The sequence below is a fragment of the Ceratotherium simum genome, chromosome 8, assembly GCF_057802395.1.
Source record: "Ceratotherium simum simum isolate JZ-2026a chromosome 8, ASM5780239v1, whole genome shotgun sequence".
NCBI classification, from domain to species: domain Eukaryota; kingdom Metazoa; phylum Chordata; class Mammalia; order Perissodactyla; family Rhinocerotidae; genus Ceratotherium; species Ceratotherium simum.
This window is the reverse complement of record NC_141907.1, coordinates 1,948,580-1,968,672: the sequence shown is the minus strand read 5'-3', so window position 1 is coordinate 1,968,672 and position 20,093 is coordinate 1,948,580. Positions and strand designations below refer to the sequence as shown.

Here is a 20,093-nt window from a genome sequence, read left to right as displayed (position 1 = left end):
CCACAAGACTCCCCCACAAGATTTGATCAAGAAGGCCCTCATATCTGAAAAAAAAAGAAGAAAGGTTTATAAAGCTTTGAACAAGGAGATAAACAGGCAGACAAAATCAGAAAATTGCAACTATCAGGACAGATTAGCAAACAATTATAACTCTAAAGATAAAGGGAAAGAAAACATGGAAAATAAATACTATCACCTCATTTTAACCACCAATTCACAACACATAACAGAATAAGTTGTGACAACAACAACTCAGAAGGGAAAGAGGGAAGGGATGAAACCTGCTTAGACTAGGGGAACAAGAGGCTATCAGGGAATGTACTATCTCATCTACAAGATCTTTTATATAAACTTCGTGGTAACCACTAAACAAAGGCATAAACAAGTTAAAAATAAAGGCTGGGAGACATATTCCATGCAAACACTAACCCAAAAAGGGTGGCTGGCTCTATTAGTATAAGAGAAAGTTGGCTTGAAAACAAGTAATATTAGCAGCAATGAAGGAGATGATCATGATGATAAAACAATGATGATAATAATGACAATGGGACTGATTCAATAAGAAGCAATAACAATGCTAAATGGGTAAACACTCTAATAACAAATAACAGAGCTCAAAATACATGAAGCAGGAATTAAAAGAATAAATATACAAATCTACAATTACATTTGGATATTTTAACAGTCCTCTCAGTAATTAAAATAGACATAAACATCAGACAGGAGGCAGGAGACATGAACACCACCATCAGCCAATTTGATATAACTAGCATTCATAGTACACCCTTCCCAACAACAGAATACAAAGTCTTTCAAATGCACATGAAACATTAACCAAGATTAGCCACAAAACAAATGTTAAGTAAATTTTTAAAACTTAAATCATATAAAGTATGTTTTCTGATTACAACAGAATTAAGCTAATAATAACAAAAAGGGGATCAAAAGGTTTTCCAGTTGTGAAATAAATAAATCACGGGGATGTACAGCAGTGACTATAGTTAATAACACTGTATTGCATATTTGAAAGTTGCTAAGAGAGTAGATCTTAAAAGTCCTCGTCGCAAAAAAATGTATTTTTTCTAAACTGTGTATGGTGATGGATGTTCCTAGACTTACTGTGGTGATCATTTTGCAATATACACAAACATCGAATCATTATATTATACACCTGAAACTAATATAATGTATGTCAATTATACCTCAATAAAAAAAAGATATCTGGAAAATACTCCAAAATATTTGGGAATTAAAAAACACACTTCAGGGCCGGCGCTGTGGCTTAGCGGTTAAGTGCGCGTGCTCTGCTGCTGGCGGCCCAGGTTCGGATCCCGGGCGCGCACCGACGCACTGCTTCTCTGGCCATGCTGAGGCCGCGTCCCACATACAGCAACTAAGAAGGATGTGCAGCTATGATGTACAACTATCTACTGGGGCTTTGGGGGAAAAAATAAATAAATAAAAATTAAAAAAAATAAATAAATAAATAAAAAAAACACACTTCTAAATAATCCATGGGTCAAAGAACAAATCATAATAAGGGCAATTATAAAATATTTTTTATTTTTTTTGTGTGTGTGAGAGGAAGATCAGCCCTGAGCTAACATCCATGCTAATCCTCCTCTTTTTGCTGAGGAAGACCGGCTCTGAGCTAACATCTATTGCCAATCCTCCTCCTTTTTCCCCAAAGCCCCAGTAGACAGCTGTATGTGGGACGCAGCCTCAGCATGGCCGGAGAAGCGGTGCGTCAGTGCGCGCCCGGGATCCGAACCCGGGCCGCCAGTAGCGGAGCATGTGCACTTAACCGCTAAGCCACGGGGCAGGCCCCAATTATAAAATATTTTGAACAGAATGAAAAACACAACATATCAAAACTTGTGGGATGCAGCTAAAGGAATGCTTACATAGAATTTTATGGAATTAAACAGATACATCAGAAAAGAAGAAAGGTCTCAAATCAATGATGTAAACTTCTACCTTAAAAAACCAAAAGAACAACAAATTAAGTGTAAAGTAGAAAGATAGAAATAATAAACCTAAGAGCAGAAATTAATGAAATAGAAAATGGAAATCAATTAAAACAAAATGTGATTCTTTGAAAAGATCAATAAAAATGATAAACCTCTAGCCAGACTATCAGGGGGAAAAAAAGACTAAACTCAAACAACTGATATCAGGAACGAAAGTGGAGTGAAGGGGGTGGGGGCTGCAACCACTACAGATGCTATGGAAAGTAAGAGAGAATATTGTGAACAGCTTCACGCCAATACATTTGACACAAAACGGAAAAATTTCTTTTTTTCTCAGTTTTATTGAGATATAATTGATATAGCACTACATAAGCTTAAGATGTATAGTATAATGACTTGACTTACATATGTTCTGAAATGATTACACAAACTTCTTTAAAGATAAGAATTAATAAAGCTTATTCATGAAGAAATAGATAACCTTCATCAAAAATTGAACTCACAGTTCAAAACCTTCCTAATAAGGCAACTGCAGGTCAAGATACCTTCACTGGTGAAGTCTACCAAACATTTAAGGTACAAATAATACCCATTTTACACAAACTTTTCCAGAATATTAAAAAAGAGAAAATACTTTCTAGTTCATTCTCTGAGGTACTACTCTGACACCAAAGCCACACAAAAATATGGTGAGACAAGAAACTTACAGACTAATATCCTTCATGAACACAGATGTAATAATCCTTAACAAAACTTTAGCAAATCCAATACAGCAACTTATAAAAAGGATAATACATCATAACCAAGTGTGGATTAGCCCAGGAATGTAAGGTTTGATCAACATTTCAAAAATCACAATTAATTTTGTTAACAAACTAAAAAAGAAAAACTCTATGATCATCTCAATAGATGCAAAAAAAGAATCTGACAAAATCAAACATCCATTCATGCTAACTCTCAGCAAACTACAAACAGAAGTAAACTTCTTCAACCTGATCTACAAAATCCTACAGCTAACATCATACTTAATACTGAAAGACTAAATGCTTTCCCCCTAAGACTGGGAACAGGGAAGGATGTCTGCTCACATCACTCCTATTCAACATCATACTGGAGGTCTTAGCCAATGGAATAAAGCAAGGGAAAAAAAAAAGACATACAGATTGGAAAGGAGGAAACACATTATTTGTAGATGACATGATCATCTATATAAAAAATCCTAAGGAATCTACCAAAAGACCACTAGAATTAATAAATGAGTTTTCACAGGATACAAGGTGAATATACAAAAAGCAACTGCATTTCTATATACTAGCAATAAATAATAGGGTATTGAAAATTTTTAGAAATACCATTTAAAATAGCAAGAAAAACATGAAATACTTTGGAAGTTTTTCAATACACTATGTGCAACAAAGTCTGTACACTGAAGACTACAAAACTATTCTAAGAATAAACTTAAAAGACCTAAATAAAGGAACAGTCATACCATGTTCATAGATTAGAAGACTCAATATGATTAAGATGTCAATTCTCCCCAAATTTTGATCTACAGACACAAAACAATGCCAGTTAAACCTCAGTAGGCTTTTCTGTAGAAACTGGCAAGACAAATGCAAACTTTATACGGGAATGCAAAGGACCTGTTCTAGAATAGTCAAAACACTTTTGAAAAAGAACAAAGCTAGAGGACTTCTACTACCTGATTTCATGACTTACTATAAAGAGCTTCAGAAAACAAGACAGTACGGTGCTAGCAAAAGGATGGGTATATATGTAAAGTGGAACAGAGTCCAGAAATAGACCCACACATGTAGCATCAACTGACTTTTGACAAAGATGCCAAGGTAATTCAAAGAGAAAAAACAGTATTTTCAACAAATAGTTCTGGAACAATAGGACATGCATATGCAAAAGAGGATGAACCTCAAACCTTACTTGACAAAAGATACAAAACTTCACTTGAAATGGATCACAGATCAAACGTATAAGCTCAAACCACAAGACATCTGGGAAAAAAAACAGGTCTAAAAATCTTTATAACCTAAGGTAGCAAAGATTTCTTACACAGAACACAAAAAGCTCGATCAAAATTTAAAACTTTTACTATTCAGAAAACTGTTATGGAATGAAAAGGGAAGCCACACACTGGGAGAAAATATTCGAGAAACATGTCTGATAGAAGGCTTGTATTCAGAATATATAAAGATCTCTCACAACTCAATAATAGTAAGACAAACAACTCAATTAAAAATAGGCAAAAGATTTAAACAGCCACTTCACTAAAGAGATACAGATGGAAAATAAGCACATGAAAAGATGCTCAACAAGTCATTAAGAAAATGCAAATTAAAACCATAATGGGATAACACTATAAGCCACTAGAATGGCTATAAATTAAGGATTGTCAATATCCAGGCTTGGCAAGGATGGAGATCAGCAGCTCTCTCAGACATGGTTGGAAAAACAGTATCAGCGCTTGGAAAAATAGCATTACAGTTTCTTATAATGTTAATCATACACTTAACACCATGACCTAGCAATTCCACTCCTTGGTATTTATCAAAGAGAAATGAACTATGTCCACAAAAAGACTTGTACTCAAATGTTACTAGTAGCTTTATTCTTAATAGCCCAAACCAGAAAACACAAATGTCCCTTTATTCCTGAATGGATAAACAAATTGTGGTTCATCCATACAACGGAATACTACTCAGAAATAAAAAGGAATTAACTACTGATACATGCAACAACATGGATGAATGTCAAAAGTATTATGTTAAGGGAAAAAAGCCAAAGATCACCACTTAGATCTTGTTTCTATGACGTTGACTCAAGTTCTGTCCTCCCAATTTGATAATTTTGGGTAGTGACAAATTATATCAGCAACCACTTTCATGAAGTTCATTATAAAGGAATTTTATGTTTGTATTATGAACCATGGTGGTCTAGTGTGGTTAAGATTCAGTGCTCTTACTGCTGAGGCCCAGGTTTGTTTCCAACCATCTGTCGGATGTCACACTGTGGCGGCTGCACATTGCTGTGATGCTGAAAGCTATGCCACTGGTATTTCAAGTACCAGCTGGGTTACCCATGGTGGGCAGGTTTCAGCAGAGCTTCCAGACTAAGACAGACGACGACGAAGGACCTGGCCACCCACTCCCAAAAAAAACTGGCCATGAAAACCCTATGAATAGCAGTGGAGCATCGTGGGGTTTAGCACCAGAAAGTGAGAGGACGGTGCGTGAGAGGACGGTGCAAAAAGACTGGGCAGGGTTCCACTCTGCTGTACATAGGGGTCGCTAGGAGTCAGAATCCACTCGATGGCACTAATAACAACAAATTATGAACCAAGACCAACAGGGCAAACATTCAAGATAAGGATGCACATTAGCAAACTCTTTTCTTTTCTTTTTTTTTGCTGAGGAAGATTCACCATGAGCTAATATCCGCTGCCAATCTCCCTCTTTTTCTATGTGAGCCACTGCCAGAGCATGGCCACTGACAGATGAGTGGCGTTATGTCCGTGCCCCAGAACAGAACTCGGGCCGCCGAAGCAGAGCACACCCAACTTAACCACTAGGCCACCAAGGCTGGCCCAGCAAACTCTTAAATGGTTGGTTTAAATTGGGACTATATGCCTTGATCAGACCTGTGGGCAGAGTAACTATTAGAGAACCTGGCTCCTTAGTGTAAAATGCAAGACATACATTTTAATAATATATTTGAGAACACAGACACAACTGCTAACATCCACAACCAAAACAGAGCCTTTAAAACAGTCAATCTTGAAAACAGAAAAATAGAATATTAATTTGCCAAGTAGTCTTCCTTGTGGTAGGATGCTTGAGTGCTACAAAGAAAGCACTTTGTTTCTTTCTCCTTTAAAGAAAAAATAATTCTCCAAAGTGCCATCTTCCATCACTCCCACCAGACTTAAACTATTCTGGTTAAACATACACAAACGTAAAACACAACACAGCTTACGCTTTTTATGTCTTTATATAACTACAGAAACCCAAGTTGGTCTACAACTTAAATACAAAAAACCCTCAAAATCATTAAAATTCAAATTAACATTATTTTAAAGAGACAGATGAATGATTAGCTGAAACCAAATTACTCAATTCACCAGATGCCTGGTTCTGACTACTAAGCAACAGGCTCTTTTGAGTTAGGCTTATATCCCAGTAGGTCTCTGCACAACATCTCAACCATGCCACTTCTTTGCCTGTCTGAATTTCTCCTGCACAGAGCAGGCCATGGCCTCAGTGGGTCTTTGCTTGGCCTCAGCACAGAAAGCAAGTATTAAGACAACCTCTGCTCCTTCCTCAGTAACTTTAACAAGTAGTGCATCCAGGCCCCCCAGGACTCAGAAGTCAGGGGCAAAGCCCTCTGATATACAGCAGGCCCTCCAATGATGTGAATATGCCCTCTCCCCTTAATACAAACAAAAATTGTTTTAACTGTCAGAAAATTCACAGATTATGAAAACATATTCACAGCCCCCCAAAGTGTGAACTCTACTATACAAGATGAGTATGTTGGGCCGGCCCCGTGGCTTAGCGGTTAAGTGCTTGCGCTCCGCTGCTGGCGGCCCGGGTTCGGATCCCGGGCGAGCACCGACGCACCGCTTCTCCGGCCATGCTGAGGCCGTGTCCCACATACAGCAACTAGAATGGATGTGCAACTACGACATACAACTGTCTACTGGGGCTTTGGGGGAAAAATAAATAAATAAAATCTTTAAAAAAAAAAAAAAAAAGATGAGTATGTTAAACGTTCTGAAGTCCTGAAACATTATCTTTGGATATAAATCAAACGTAGGCTCGTTCCTTCATTCAAAAGCCATTCCCAGGCACCTGCTCTGTGCCAGGCCTGAGTAAATGACCTGAGTTGGGTGAGACAGGAGCCAGGGCAAAGCAGCTGCAGCAGAAATTCAGGGGTGGGTGGGTGCCGGCAAGTCAGAGGGGCTGTGGTACTGGAGCTGACTCTGCTCTCAGACACCCTGGAGGCCCATCCTCTGCCGAGCCTGTACAGCCAACCTGCTCCTCACCAACCCACCTTGCCTTGCTCTCCCTGTCCAACACCTGCATGCTGCTGAGGGAGAGGTCCAAGCCAATGGGCAGGTCAGGGCCAGTGACGTCTCCACCTTCAACAAGGACCTCAGGCTGGCCAGCAACCTGGATGCCCTGCCAGCTCACTGTTCTCATCCCTCACAGACACCATTTGGACCCTTACCCACTACACTGTTCCTTCCCAGTCCCACTAAATCCACTCTCCCTCCCTCTCAAAAACAATTTTATAGAAAGATTTCTGGCAGCAATTTTCTCAACTTCTACACTTCCCACCCCCACCTTACTTGCACCTATGCAGCCTTCCCTGCAAATCCTGTCTCAACAGAAGGATGATTCTTCTAGAAATAGATCCCATCTCTCCCATCTCAGGGGACCTCATGAACATCACCCATTTGTCATCTACCTTACTCCTTCCCATCCCCAAGCAATTTCAAACTCTGCCTACCCAACGCCAAGTATGGGCAAGAACATGGATAAGTGGAACTCAAATGTTGCTGGTGGGGATATAAAATGGAACAATCACTTGGGAAACTGGTTATTATCTTACAAATATAAGTATCTGAATTACCTATAACCCAGCAATTCTACTTCATCAATAAATACTTTGTGATGATTAATTTTATGTGTCAACTTGATTGGACTAAGGGATGCCCAGAGAGCTAGTACAACATTATTTCTGGGTGTGTCTGTGAGGGTGTCTTTGGAAGAGGTTAGCATTTCAATTGGTTAAATGAATAAAGATTGCCTCATCAGTGAGGGGAGGCATCATCCATTCCATTGGGAGTCTGAATAGGACAAAAAGGCAGAGGAAGGGCAAATTCACTCTCCCCGCTTGAGCTAGGACATCCATCTTCTGCCCTCACACCAGCACTTCTAGGGCTCTAGGGCTTTCAGATTCAGACCAGGGCTTAACACCACTGGCCCTCTGGAATCAGACTGATTCACACCACCAGCATTCCTGCTTCTCCAGCTTGGAGAATGTAGATCGCGGTACTTGTCAGCCTCCCTAACCACGTGAGCCAATCCCTATAATAAATCTCCTCTTCTATCAATCCATCCATCCATCCTATTGGTTCTGTTTCTCTGGAAAATCCTGACTAATACACACCCTAACAAAACTCTTACAAATGAGTACCAGGAGATGGGTACATAAATGCCCCTGACAGCATTTTTTTTATCACTGCAAAAAATGGGTAACAACTCTGTATCTTTCAATAAAATTGATGAATAAACTGTAGTATACTAACATTGAATTATATGTGAATTGCATTATGTGAATTATGAATGAATTAGTGAAAATGAATATACTGCAGCTACCCAGACAGTATGAGGAATCTTATAAACAAAGAAAAGCAAGACACAGAAAACAACATGAGCACATGCCATTCTCATAAAGATCACAAACAAAATTAAACAATTTATTATTTAGATACATATAGGCGATAAAATTTTTTAAAGGTTTTTTTGTTGTTGTTTGTTGTTGTTGTTTTTGTGAGGAAGATCAGACCTGAGCTAACTTCCATGCCAATCTTCCTCTTTTTGCTGAGGAAGACTGGCCCTGGGCTAATATCCGTGCCCATCTTCCTCCACTTTATATGGGACACCGCCACAGCACGGCCTGACAAACGGTGTGTCGGCACAGGCCCGGGATCCGAACCCAGGCCACCAGCAATGGAGCACACGCACTTAACCGCTACGCCACGGGGCCAGCCCCAAGGTTTTTGTTTTTTAAAGTAAGGGAATGATAGGGCCGGCTCCGTGGCTTAGCGGTTAAGTGTGCGCGCTCTGATGCTGGCGGCCCGGGTTCGGATCCCGGGAGCGCCCCGAGGCACCACTTCTCCGTCCAACGTGAGGCCGAGTCCCACGTACAGCAACTAGAAGGATGTGAACCTATGACATACAGCTATCTACTGGGGCTTTGGGGGGAAAAAACTGAATAAATAAAATCTTTAAAAAAAAAAAAATAAAAAAAAATAAAGTAAGGGAATGATAAATACATAATTCAAGGACACTGGTTACCTCAGAAAGGGAGGAGGAAAGATGGGAAAGGGTGGAGTACAGACAGGTGCACAAGTACTAGGAATGGCCTGATTTTTATGCTGGCTGGTGTTCATTTTACTATCACTTATAACATGTATATTATATACATATTCATATATATCTCTCTCTCTCTCTCAAATATTACATCATAAAAAATAAAATTTAAATGGGGAGAAAATCCTTTCCCCATCTCCCAGCTCCTTCCTTCAATATTTAAACGTTCCCAGGTCCCTCCTCCAGCTTCACCCTCCTCTTCTGGATCTGTCCTCTCCTCCCCTCACAGTCAAGCACCTTAAAAATCAGCACCTTAAATCGACTTCCTCAGCTCCCTCACCACTAAGTTATCTTCACACAGTGCAGTCTGGCTTCTGCTTCCACCCTTCCACCAACACGGATCATCAAAGCTCAGACACAGCCTCTTTTTTGTTGCCACATTCAACACTTCATATCCTTTCTTGGTTAACAAGCACCAAGGCACCGCTTGTCGAGCCATGCTGTGGCAGAGTCCCATATAAAGCAGAGGAAGAGGGGCACGGATGTTAGCTCAAGGCCAGTCTTCCTCAGCAAAAGAGGAGGATTGGCAACAGATGTTAGCTCAGGGCTGATCTTCCTCACAAAAAGAAAAGAAAAAAAAATACACGAAGTGTTATTTGCCTCTTTCACTGTGTTGACATCTGCATTGATGGTGCAAAAGCAACTGAGTGAACTGCCAGCACCTTAGCAAGAATGACGGCTGTGCAGCAAAGTGTGCTAGTGGTCGTGGTGTCCTTCACCACCACACACTTAATTTAAAAAAGGCCAGTTCCACTTAAGAATGTCCTTGATGCAGTAAAATCATTAACTGTATTAAATCTCAACCCTTAAGTACATGTCTTTTGAATATTCTATGTGATGAAATAAGATGTATGCAGAAAGCATTTCTGCAATGTTTTCAAGAAAAGCACTGCATCGTGAGCTGAATGAGCCACTTCATCCATGAAATATCAATTTTACTTGAAAGAATGCCTGACAGACCAAACTATGGTTATTCAGACTTGGATATTTGTCAGACATTTTCTCAAAAATGAATGAAATGAGCCTGTCGTTTCAAGGAAAACAGCTGACACTATTTGTGGCCAATCATAAAATCTGAGCTTTCAAGCAAAAATCACAAGTTTGGAAGACTTTTATCCATCACTGTGGGCTTGAAAGCTTTGCCACATTTAAAGACTTTTATGATGAGATCAGTGGTGACAGCAACAAATGTGATTTTCTTTATATTGAATAACGAAAGGTGTATCAGAAGGATCTGCCTAACTCAGTATTGTTTGACCAATTATTTTACAAATGACTAATGTGTGATGTTACAAAATCATGTATGGGTACAAGATTCATTCAGAGTACAAGACAGAAAATGGATTTTAATTTAACGGCATAGGAAAAATTCATTGACATCGTTTCAGATTCTACATTGCCCAACTAACCACCAAGAAACTATTACTTGTCATGGTTTTATGTAGTATCAAAGAAGAATATCCACAACTATTTGAAAAAGCTATTAAAATATTTTCTTCATATACTTCAATCAAAATAATCTATCACCATAGCTTGAACACAGAAGCAGATATGAGACTCCAGCTGTCTTCTATTATCCAAACATTAAGAAGAATCACAAAACAATGCTACTCACTATTTTTGTTTTGGAAAATAGTTTTCATTTAAAAATTTGCTGTTGATCTTAACTTGTAATCAGTTAATTATATAAATTCCCTATGACTCAGAAATTCCTTTCCTACATGTATATACAAAAGAATACGTGAATGTGTGCTCCAACAGCATCATTAATAACAGTGAAATCTGGAAACAACTAAAACATAGTATATTAAAAAAGGTGAATAATATACAGTAATGAAAAGAAACTACAACATATGAATCTCAAACATAATGTTGAACAAAATAAATCAGACACAAAATAATGTGTACTGTATGATTTTTTGTGTGTGTGTGTGTGAGGAAGATTAGCCCTGAGCTAACATCTGTTGCCAATGCTCCTCTTTTTGCTGAGGAAGATTGGCCCTGGGCTAACATCCGTGCCCATCTTCCCCTACTTCATATTTGGGACACTTCCCACAGCATGGCTTGATAAGCCATGCACAGGTCCACGCCAGGATCCGAACCTGTGAACCCCGGGCTGCCAAAGCAGAGTGTGCAAACTCAACCACTACACCACTGGGCTGGCCCCTGTATGATATTTTTATGAAGTTCAAAACAGCAGGAGAACTGGATGACAATGTTTAGGGATAGAGGTGTAGGTGCTATAACCCATTAAGATGAGCGGCACAGGGGCTGGCCCCATGGCCGAGTGGTTAAAGGTTTGGCGTGCTCTGCTTTGGTGGCTCAGGTTCGCAGGTTCAGATCCCAGGTGCAGACCTATACCACTTGTCAGCCATGCCATGGCAGGGTCCCACATACAAAGTAGAGGAACACTGGCACAGATGTTAGCTCAGGGCTAATCTTCCTCAAGCAAAAAGAGGAAGACTGGCAATGGATGTTAGCTCAGAGTGAATCTTCCTCAAGGGAAGGGAAAAAAAAAAAAGAAGAGCAGGCAAGTGGGTGCCATGAATATCAGGAGAGCGTAAACTCTGTGGATAAGGCTAAGGACCGGGAGGGGCACAAGACAGATCTGGGTTAAGGGCAAGGCTTGACTTGTGACATGTGTGGTAGCAGAAATAAACCCAAATAGATAGGCAATGACGGTAAGTGACCAAGATTAATTTCACCTTTAAGAAGTAGACTCTCAAACAAGACCAAATTAAGTCTACCTCTATGCTGACTGCACAAGACCACCCAAAACATGCTAACACCAAGAGACTGAAAATAAGAGGATATGAAAAGGTGAGGAAGAAAGGAAGGAGGGTGGATGCTCATGTAGCCATATAAACAGCAAACAAAACAGCAGTTTAGGAGAAAGGGGCAACCACAGATAGCTTCAGTGCAATCAAAGGAACAATGCACCAAGATTTCATCACTTTAACCTGCTATTCACCCTTCAGAGCCTTAAAAGACGTAAAGCAAAAATGGAAATATTTATAAGGAAAAGAGGACAAACATGCACGCACAGTAGGAGATTTTAACTGATTTTACTCAGAAACTGACAGATTAAGCACACAAAACATTAATAACAACACAGAAGGATTTAAGAACATAATTAATGAGGGGTTGATCTAATGGGCGTACACAGAGTCCTCTGAATCCTGAGAAAACATTTTCAAGCACACATGGAACATTCAGAAAAATTTAACCATGTATAATTGATTGATAAGGAATCCTAATAATATAGACCACGATCTCCAACTATAAGAGCATTAAATTAAAAGTCAATACGATTAAAGGTAATCTAAGAGATATATGTTTGGATATTTAGAAATACTTCTAAACAATTCATGGTTGAAAACAAAAATAATGAAAATTAGATAATACTTAAAATTGAGCCAATATAACTAACATTTCAAAATCTAGAGCAGTAATTAGAGGATTCTAGCATATATCAGAACAGAATAATAAAAACTGATGGGTAAGAGCCCAACTTAGGAAGGCAGAAGAGTAACCATAGAGAAAGCAGAAAAAACTAGAGCTGTGGTCGCAATCAGCAGTACTGTGTGATGAAGCCCTAGTGGCTCCTTGCAGGCCGCCTGGCAATGGTGGAACAGGGCTGTCTCCCTTCCTTCCCCCAAGCAAGCAGGCTGAGCAACGCTCAGGTTCCAGCAAGGTCACCAGGTGAGATCAGCACAGGAATGCAGCTGCCTGAAGCAGCTGGCACCCAAGCTCAGGATACCCAGACACCTGTTAGCAGCCCTCAGAAGAGACCTAGAAAATGGAGAGCACCCCACACTGACATGCACCCCACCTCGCCATGGCATCTGTACCCCTCTTCCAAAGACAAGAAACTGGGAGAACCACATGTCTCAACTTACTGACAGATGCCTGTAACTCAGGACACTGTGGTGTTTGTCATCATCACCTTCCAATACACAGAACAGAACAGAACATCTCTGGGGGAATAGACAAGAATCTGCCAACAGTGGAAGCCTCTGGGAAGATAAAGAGGATGGTGAGGAGACAAGTTAGAGGGAGACCAATGTCGCACAGGGAGACCAATGTCGCACAGTTCTTGTTTGCGCCTTTAAACTTTTATCATATGTACCACAGCATTAACTAATCAAATATGTACCACACACACAGATAAAACAGCATAATTAATGAAACAAAGTGAAAAGACAGATATTTTAAAGATTAAAAAGCTCTTCTTTGAAAAGGCAAAATTGACAGACTTCTAGCAAAAGTGGCTAAAAAAAAGAAAGAAAAAGCACAAATACAATAAAAAGAGTTGTATTCTACAGATATGGTAGGAGTTGAAAAGAGACCTATGCACAACTTCATACCAATAACTCTGACAATTTCTAAGAATATAATTTACCAAAACTAACTTAAAAAGAAATGGAAAACCTTTTATTCATTAAAGAAACTGAACCAGAAGTTTAAAATTTACCCAGAGACAAGCATGGCTAAGGAAGCAGGAGGAGACTGTGACAGCTGGAAGGGAGGGTAAGGTCAAAGGCAGGTTATTTGAAAAATGGACAATTCTAGAGCATCTGCATACTCCTGGGCATGAGCCAGGACAGAAGAAAAGATTTGTGATGCATAAGAGGAAAAGAATAACCAAAGCAACAAAGCCTTGGAGAGGATGAAAAGAGATGGCACCTGAAAGGCCCAGTGAGGCTGGCCTCTCTCGGCTGTGGGGTGGGAAATGGGAAAGGGTCTGAGTATCAGCTTTGAGCTTCTCCCTGAAGTGTGATGGTCAATAGCTGAGCTGAGCAGGAAAAAGAGGGTGTGGGGGGTTTGGGAAGAGAGAAGGAAAAGTTTGTGCCATCTCGGGGTTCAGTAACAAAGCCAGAACCAAGACCCTAAACGCCCATCCACAGCCTAGAACCACAACGACAGGGGGAAGCATTAAGCTGAGGCCGGCGGTTTTTTCCAGTAATCTGTATTCTACAGGTGGAGGGAGGGGGTAGCGTCGAACCAGGTCCCAGGCAAAGGAGTTAGGGGGTTTTGCAAGGGAGCAATGACAAGGCTGAGTCACAGAACTCAGGCCATTCTAGGAGAACAGTCAGGTCAGAGGGACCCGACAGTGGGAAAGCGATGGAGGAGGTCAAAGAACTATGACAACGGAGGACACTCAGGCAAGTGAACTAGAAAGATAGACAGTGGTCAAGCTAAATGTTTGAAATGAAGACTTCTTAGGTGTCTGGGCATGACAAAGTCTAGGAATGGAAGAAGAGGTCTCTGGAGAAATCTACAACATGGAACTGTGAGGCAGGGTGTTAGGAGAAACTTCCACCGATATTCTACCACGACTTCTGATAACAGAATGCTTATCTAGAAGAGAGCAATTCAGTTCCACTTCGACTTACAGTGACTGAGAGCTCTTACTCTGCTGATGAGAAACAATGGGACCATCTACAAACTCCTAACTCTGGGCCCACCAGAGAGCTGAAGTGACCAGATGAGCTAGACAAGTGCAATGAGCTCCTCTGAGCACATGTGTTGTTTCACCTTTGGGGGAGGAAGGCAGAAAGAGATCACAAAAGTGGGTCAAGAAAACAGCTAAACTTGCAATGAATTCTTAGAGGTTGAGTGTGGCCAGTGTGACCCTGCTGGGCACAACACCTCTGAGAGGAAGCAGACGCCTTCACCGCTGGGATGGCAGGCACCCTCCACCAGGGCCCCAGTCCTGATCCACCAAGAGGAGGGGACCAACCCCTCCAATCCTGAGAGAAAGGCCCCGGACCTGCACAGACACAGGCACAAGTCAGCCACCATGAGGAGGGGCCGTGGGGGCGGTCTGTCCCACCCAAGATCCCTACAGATACAAGCAGAGTCTGGCTGCCATGGGGTAGGGGCAGGATCACTGGGAAAGCTGCACCCGACGCCCTAGACACAGGGTTGCCCAAGATCTCCTGGACAGGGAACCAAGAAAGTGCCACGGTGGGACGGTGGGAGGCTTGTGCTGAGGAGGAAGTAACGACGTCCCACTACCACACCAAGAGGGCCAGAGTGTGAAGAGACCCCTCCCCAGCCCACACAAGCACCAGGACACAGAACACACTGCTAGAGAGATGAGTCTGTGGGGCAACGAGAGCAAAGCCAGGCCAGCTCCAGTGCTGACCAGACTGACCCGACCTCACAGGCACATAGGAAGGTGACCACTTCTGGGTAAACGCATCCACCTCAGCCCTGTGGTCTCCTACACGCACCGTCTGGCATTCTACCAAACAGTATGAGAGAAACAGAAAGCAAGAATCAACAACACTTAAGGAAGAAATAACACTAATTCTATACAAACTCTTCCAGAAAAGAGAAGAAGCAGGAACCCATCTCAACTCATTTTCTGAGCCCCTAAAAGACATTAAAGGCAAGAAGACTACAGGCAGACATCCTTATGAGCACAGACAAAAAATCCTTAACCAAACACTAGCAAATCACTCCAGCAACACGTAAAAAGGATCCCTACACAAAGACTTGTACAAGAACATTCACAGCAGCTTTACACAAAATAATTCAAATATGGAAACAACTCAAACGTCCATCAATGGTGAATGGATAAACAAACTGTGGTATATCTCTACAATTTATTCAGCAATAAAAAGGAACAAATTACTGATGCATGACTCTCAAAAGCACTATGCCAAGTTAAAGAAGTCTATGTGACACTGGAAAAAGTAAAGCCGTGGGACAAAAATTCAGGTCAGTGGTTACCAAGGGCTGCGGGGAGGGGAAGGGTACTGCCTACCAAGGTGAACAAGGGAACTTTTGCGCGTGATAGGAATGTTCTATATCTTAATAACTGTGGTAGTGGTGGTTATACACTGTATACATCTGTAAAAACTCACTGAACTATACAGACGTTAAAAAGATGAATTTTACTGGATGTAAATTATATCTCACTTTTTTAAAAAGGCCAGCAATTTTAACCAGCTTGAACAAAGAGGCCAACTCTACAAAAGTAACGGAAGGTCTAAGTCTACAAACAAAGGTCAACGTTACACCTCTGTGGTCCCTTGGGTCACCGTTTTTATGAGGAGAGAAAGCCTCATTTGACAATCTGTTATCCAGGACAAACTGGGAGTTAGCCAATGAGACCCCTCCTGATAAGACTAATGATGGGAAATGACAGGTACTTCCACCTGCCTCCAAAACCAGGAGGAACAACAGCAACCCTTTCCCAAAGGCACAGTCAGGCTAAACCAGAAGAGCAGGACTGGAAATAGAACATAGTAAAGTTTAGGAGCAAAGAGAGCGCTTTACCCTGGGGGAAAACTTAAGAATGCTGACTCCAACTGAACAGGGAACAAATGAATATCAGTAATACTAAATAGCTTTCCATTAAAAAAATGGGAAAAAGAGGGGCCGGCCCAGTGGTGTAGTGGTTAAGTTCGCGCACCCTGCTTCGGTGGCCTGCGGTGTGCGGGTTTGGATCCCGGGCGTGGACCTACACATTGCTCATCAAGCCATGCTGTGGCAGTGACCCATAAAAGATAGAGGAAGACTGGCACAGATGTTAGCTCAGGGACAATCTTCCTCAAGCAAAAATAGGAAGATTGGCAACAGATGTTAGTCAGGGCCACTATTCCTCACCAAAAAAAAAAAAAAAAAAAAGGGAAAAAGACCAAATACTTTAAGTGGACAAAGAAAGGAACTAAAAGTAAAATAATAAAATGATAAAAGCAAACATATCTGAGGGTGAAAAAACTTCAGATGGACTATGCCATCATTTTAATCCCTAAGGATGGGGTTCCAAGGTCTTTGCTCATTCATTTACTTATTCATTAATGCAAATATTTTGCATACCTAAAATATGCCAGGCTAGGCACTGCTCTTGGTAAGAAAATACGCAAAAACAGCCGCCCTCGTGGAATTTTATTACAGTGAAGAAGAAGAAGAAAGACAAACAAAATGAATAAGCACAATACATGATGTATTTCTTTTTTTTTTTTTTAAAGATTTTATTTATTTATTTTTTCCCCCCAAAGCCCCAGTAGATAGTTGTGTGTCACAGCTGCACATCCTTCTAGTTGCTGTATGTGGGACGCGGCCTCAGCATGGCCAGAGAAGCAGCACGTCGGTGCGAGCCCGGGATCCGAACCCGGGTCGCCAGCAGTGGAGCGCGCTCACTTAACCACCAAGCCACGGGGCCGGCCCTACATGATGTATTTCAAAGAAGTGTTAAGGAGGAGAATACAGCAGGAAAATGGGGCATGTGGGAGGAGGCTGAGTGAGAAATCAGTTTCTCTTCTGACAAACAATGAGATTTTGAGGTTTAGCTATTCAAGCACCACTACAGAAACTGGCACGTGAGACGGGGTGCTACCTTCAAGGAAACCCTAAAACAGAAGTCACGGGCTTAGCAGCAGGCAGCAAGGAGACAGATGAGACCCAGAAAGGCAAAGAAGGCTTATGCCATGCAGCAGCAAAACGTTCACCAAACTGTCACGGGGACTAACCTGGAAAGCAGTCCCAGGTCAGAAAACAGAACATGGTAGTGGATGCTGGTGTTAGCAGCCGCATGGAGCAAGGTATCAGAAGAAAGACAACGGCTCAGAAAACAACCAGCCGCTTGCAAGCAGAAATCAAAGGAAGAGAAGAGCCCCAGAATGTGGGGACTCAAATGGTTGCAAAAGCCAACTCCTTCTAGAACCCAAGAGCAGATATGAAAGCCTTTTCAGAACCAGGGGAAATTTATGTAATGTTATAAACCAATGTTACCTCAATGAAAAAAAAAAGACCAAAAAAAAAAAAGAGCCAGGGCCCAGTAAGACAGTCTAGGCCAAAAATCAGATTAAGGCTGTGGCCTTCCCAAGCAAGCTTGATGGCCTCAAGAATGCCTCCAATCAGCTGAGGCATGAAATCAAGGAAAAAAGGGGGGGGGAACCCAGACTTGTGAATTGCATCTGGGAAAGAATTTCAGGTGAGTTACCAGCACATGGAATTGTCTAAAACTAAACACATATAAAAAGCCTTCTAGCTTTTCAGCAAACTGCATCGCCACAGAAATCCTGAGACCAGACTAAAAAAGCCCAAACACTTTGGGTCCCCGAAGCTTGCTGATCAAGTCGTCCCCTACTACCTAATGCAGGTGTGGCCAGGAAGACCAGGAGGAAGGCCCCAGTGGGTGGAGCAAGGGGCCTGAAGATGGCGCAGGAAGGAGTTCCTTCCAGAAAGCAGACCCAAATTAATTAATTCACTGCCCAATTAGTTCCATAAACCCCGGGGTAAGTAAGCGGATGAGCCCGTGCTCTCCGTGCTGGGTACTCACCGCTGGCTGGTCGAGGCTGCCATGCCTCTCCTCCTTCTCCACAGTCCGCCGGCAGTCCGGGCATACCCACAGTGGCAAGTGCAGCATGCTGTTGCCCTTGGAAGCCATAGAAAGAGCCAATTTGCTCGCAGTCTTAATTCCACTCTCTAAGAATGAAGAATCTTTCCGCTCGCTTCTGCACAGAAGACAATAATCCCCAGCGGGGTAGGGTGGTGTTCTATGATTCATGCCAAAATTAAAAGGAGTCTGGAATAGAAAAAAAAATTCTGTTTTCAAAACATGATGCGCAAAGCCAAGATCATTAAAAAATATTGTATGTAGTTTTAAAACTACAATGCACATGTATATTTACAGAGAAACAAATAGGGAATTTTCTGAATAAACTGTATCCAGTGTTCTAGAAACTCATAATATTTCAAATAAAATAGTAATGCCATAAAGAATATCTTAGTAGGAGTTAGAAAATTGTCCAATTAACCCCTTCACCTAGACTTCTGTATTACTTCTCCCTACCTGCTGTAAAGTATCAGTCTCAATTTTTAGACTGAGCATGTGCCATCAACAAAGTTTAAAGCTACTATTCTAGAGACATCTGCACAGTAGGACTCAGGCCCAAGGCAGCAACTCTGGCTTAAGTGCACCTGCAGATCCTAACCACCTCTGAGGTGGGCTGTCCAAGTTCTAGAGTCTAGATAAACATCTGGGAGCCTGATGGCAGCCATACATCCAAGACCTAGCCTCCCCTCCAGCTCAGCAGCAATTATACTGAATTAATCTCCAGCTAACCAATTTCACCATCCACTTTTTCAAATAGGTCCTAAACTGCAGGGTGAGGGTGGGGGTGGGAGCCTCAGAGGTAGGAGGAAGAGGCAAGATTATTATCCAAGGTCCTCTCCAAAAGATGATCAACCAACCTATCAGAAAAGTAAAATTAGCCTTAAAAACACAAAAACAGGCTCCCAGATTTAAAACAGGCCTAAAGTCACACGGTCAGCAAGCAGGGGCCAAGATTTTAACCCAAATCAGGATGAGCTCAAGATGGATCATCTGCACTTAGAGGAACTATCCTGCAAATCCTGAAGAGAGGTTTGAGAGAGGCACACCTGGGCAACAGGTGAGCAGGGAAGCCAGGCATGGCCTTCCAGAGGCAGGCACAGCTCCGCCAAGGTTCCAAGCTAGCACACACGTGGGATTGAGTTGACAGAAACCCCCCAGGCCTCTCTCACCATCTGGAACGCCCCTGCTGAGATACACAACAGGTAGGAAGGCGGACCAGGACCTGTGCCAAGGCTATTCTGGCTGGAACTTCGGAGTATTTTACCAAGTCTCTAGTTCCACCCAGAGGTTCCTCCGATGCCCACCCAGCTCTGCCCAGCCAGCAGCCCAGCTCTTCCCTCAGCCCGTGGCTCTCTCCCTGGCCTCCTGCACTGAGGCTCACATAGGCCTTTGGCTGTGCTTCTTAACTGTGTGCATTTACACGACTGGCTCCACCGCTGACTGAGTGCTCTCAAACAGGCTGCAGGCTCCATCTCCAAAGCCTGGGATGGCCGGCAGGTATCAGGTGCTTAAAAAGGAGGGCTGAATGAATAAATGAATGAATGGGTGATTAAAAGAATGAATGACAGCACCACTAAGAGGCAAAAGACTTGCACG

General features: G+C 41.9%; 1 protein-coding gene across 11 annotated transcripts in view; it reads right to left on the bottom strand.

Moving 5' to 3' along the window:
- FAM193A (family with sequence similarity 193 member A) overlaps positions 1-20,093 on the bottom strand; it is a 171,869-nt gene that overhangs the window by 95,019 nt on the left and 56,757 nt on the right. For 6 of the 11 annotated variants that reach the window (XM_087434823.1, XM_087434813.1, XM_087434822.1 and 3 more), the window contains exons 2-3: positions 18,441-18,686; positions 13,042-13,158 (exon numbers count right to left, since the gene is read on the bottom strand). In XM_087434823.1, the coding sequence (XP_087290949.1) occupies positions 13,042-13,158; positions 18,441-18,668 (345 nt within the window). In that variant the 5' untranslated portion in view covers positions 18,669-18,686. The remainder of the gene's footprint in view (positions 1-13,041; positions 13,159-18,440; positions 18,687-20,093) is intronic. The other 5 variants (XM_087434819.1, XM_087434817.1, XM_087434820.1 and 2 more) reach the window with 1 other exon arrangement.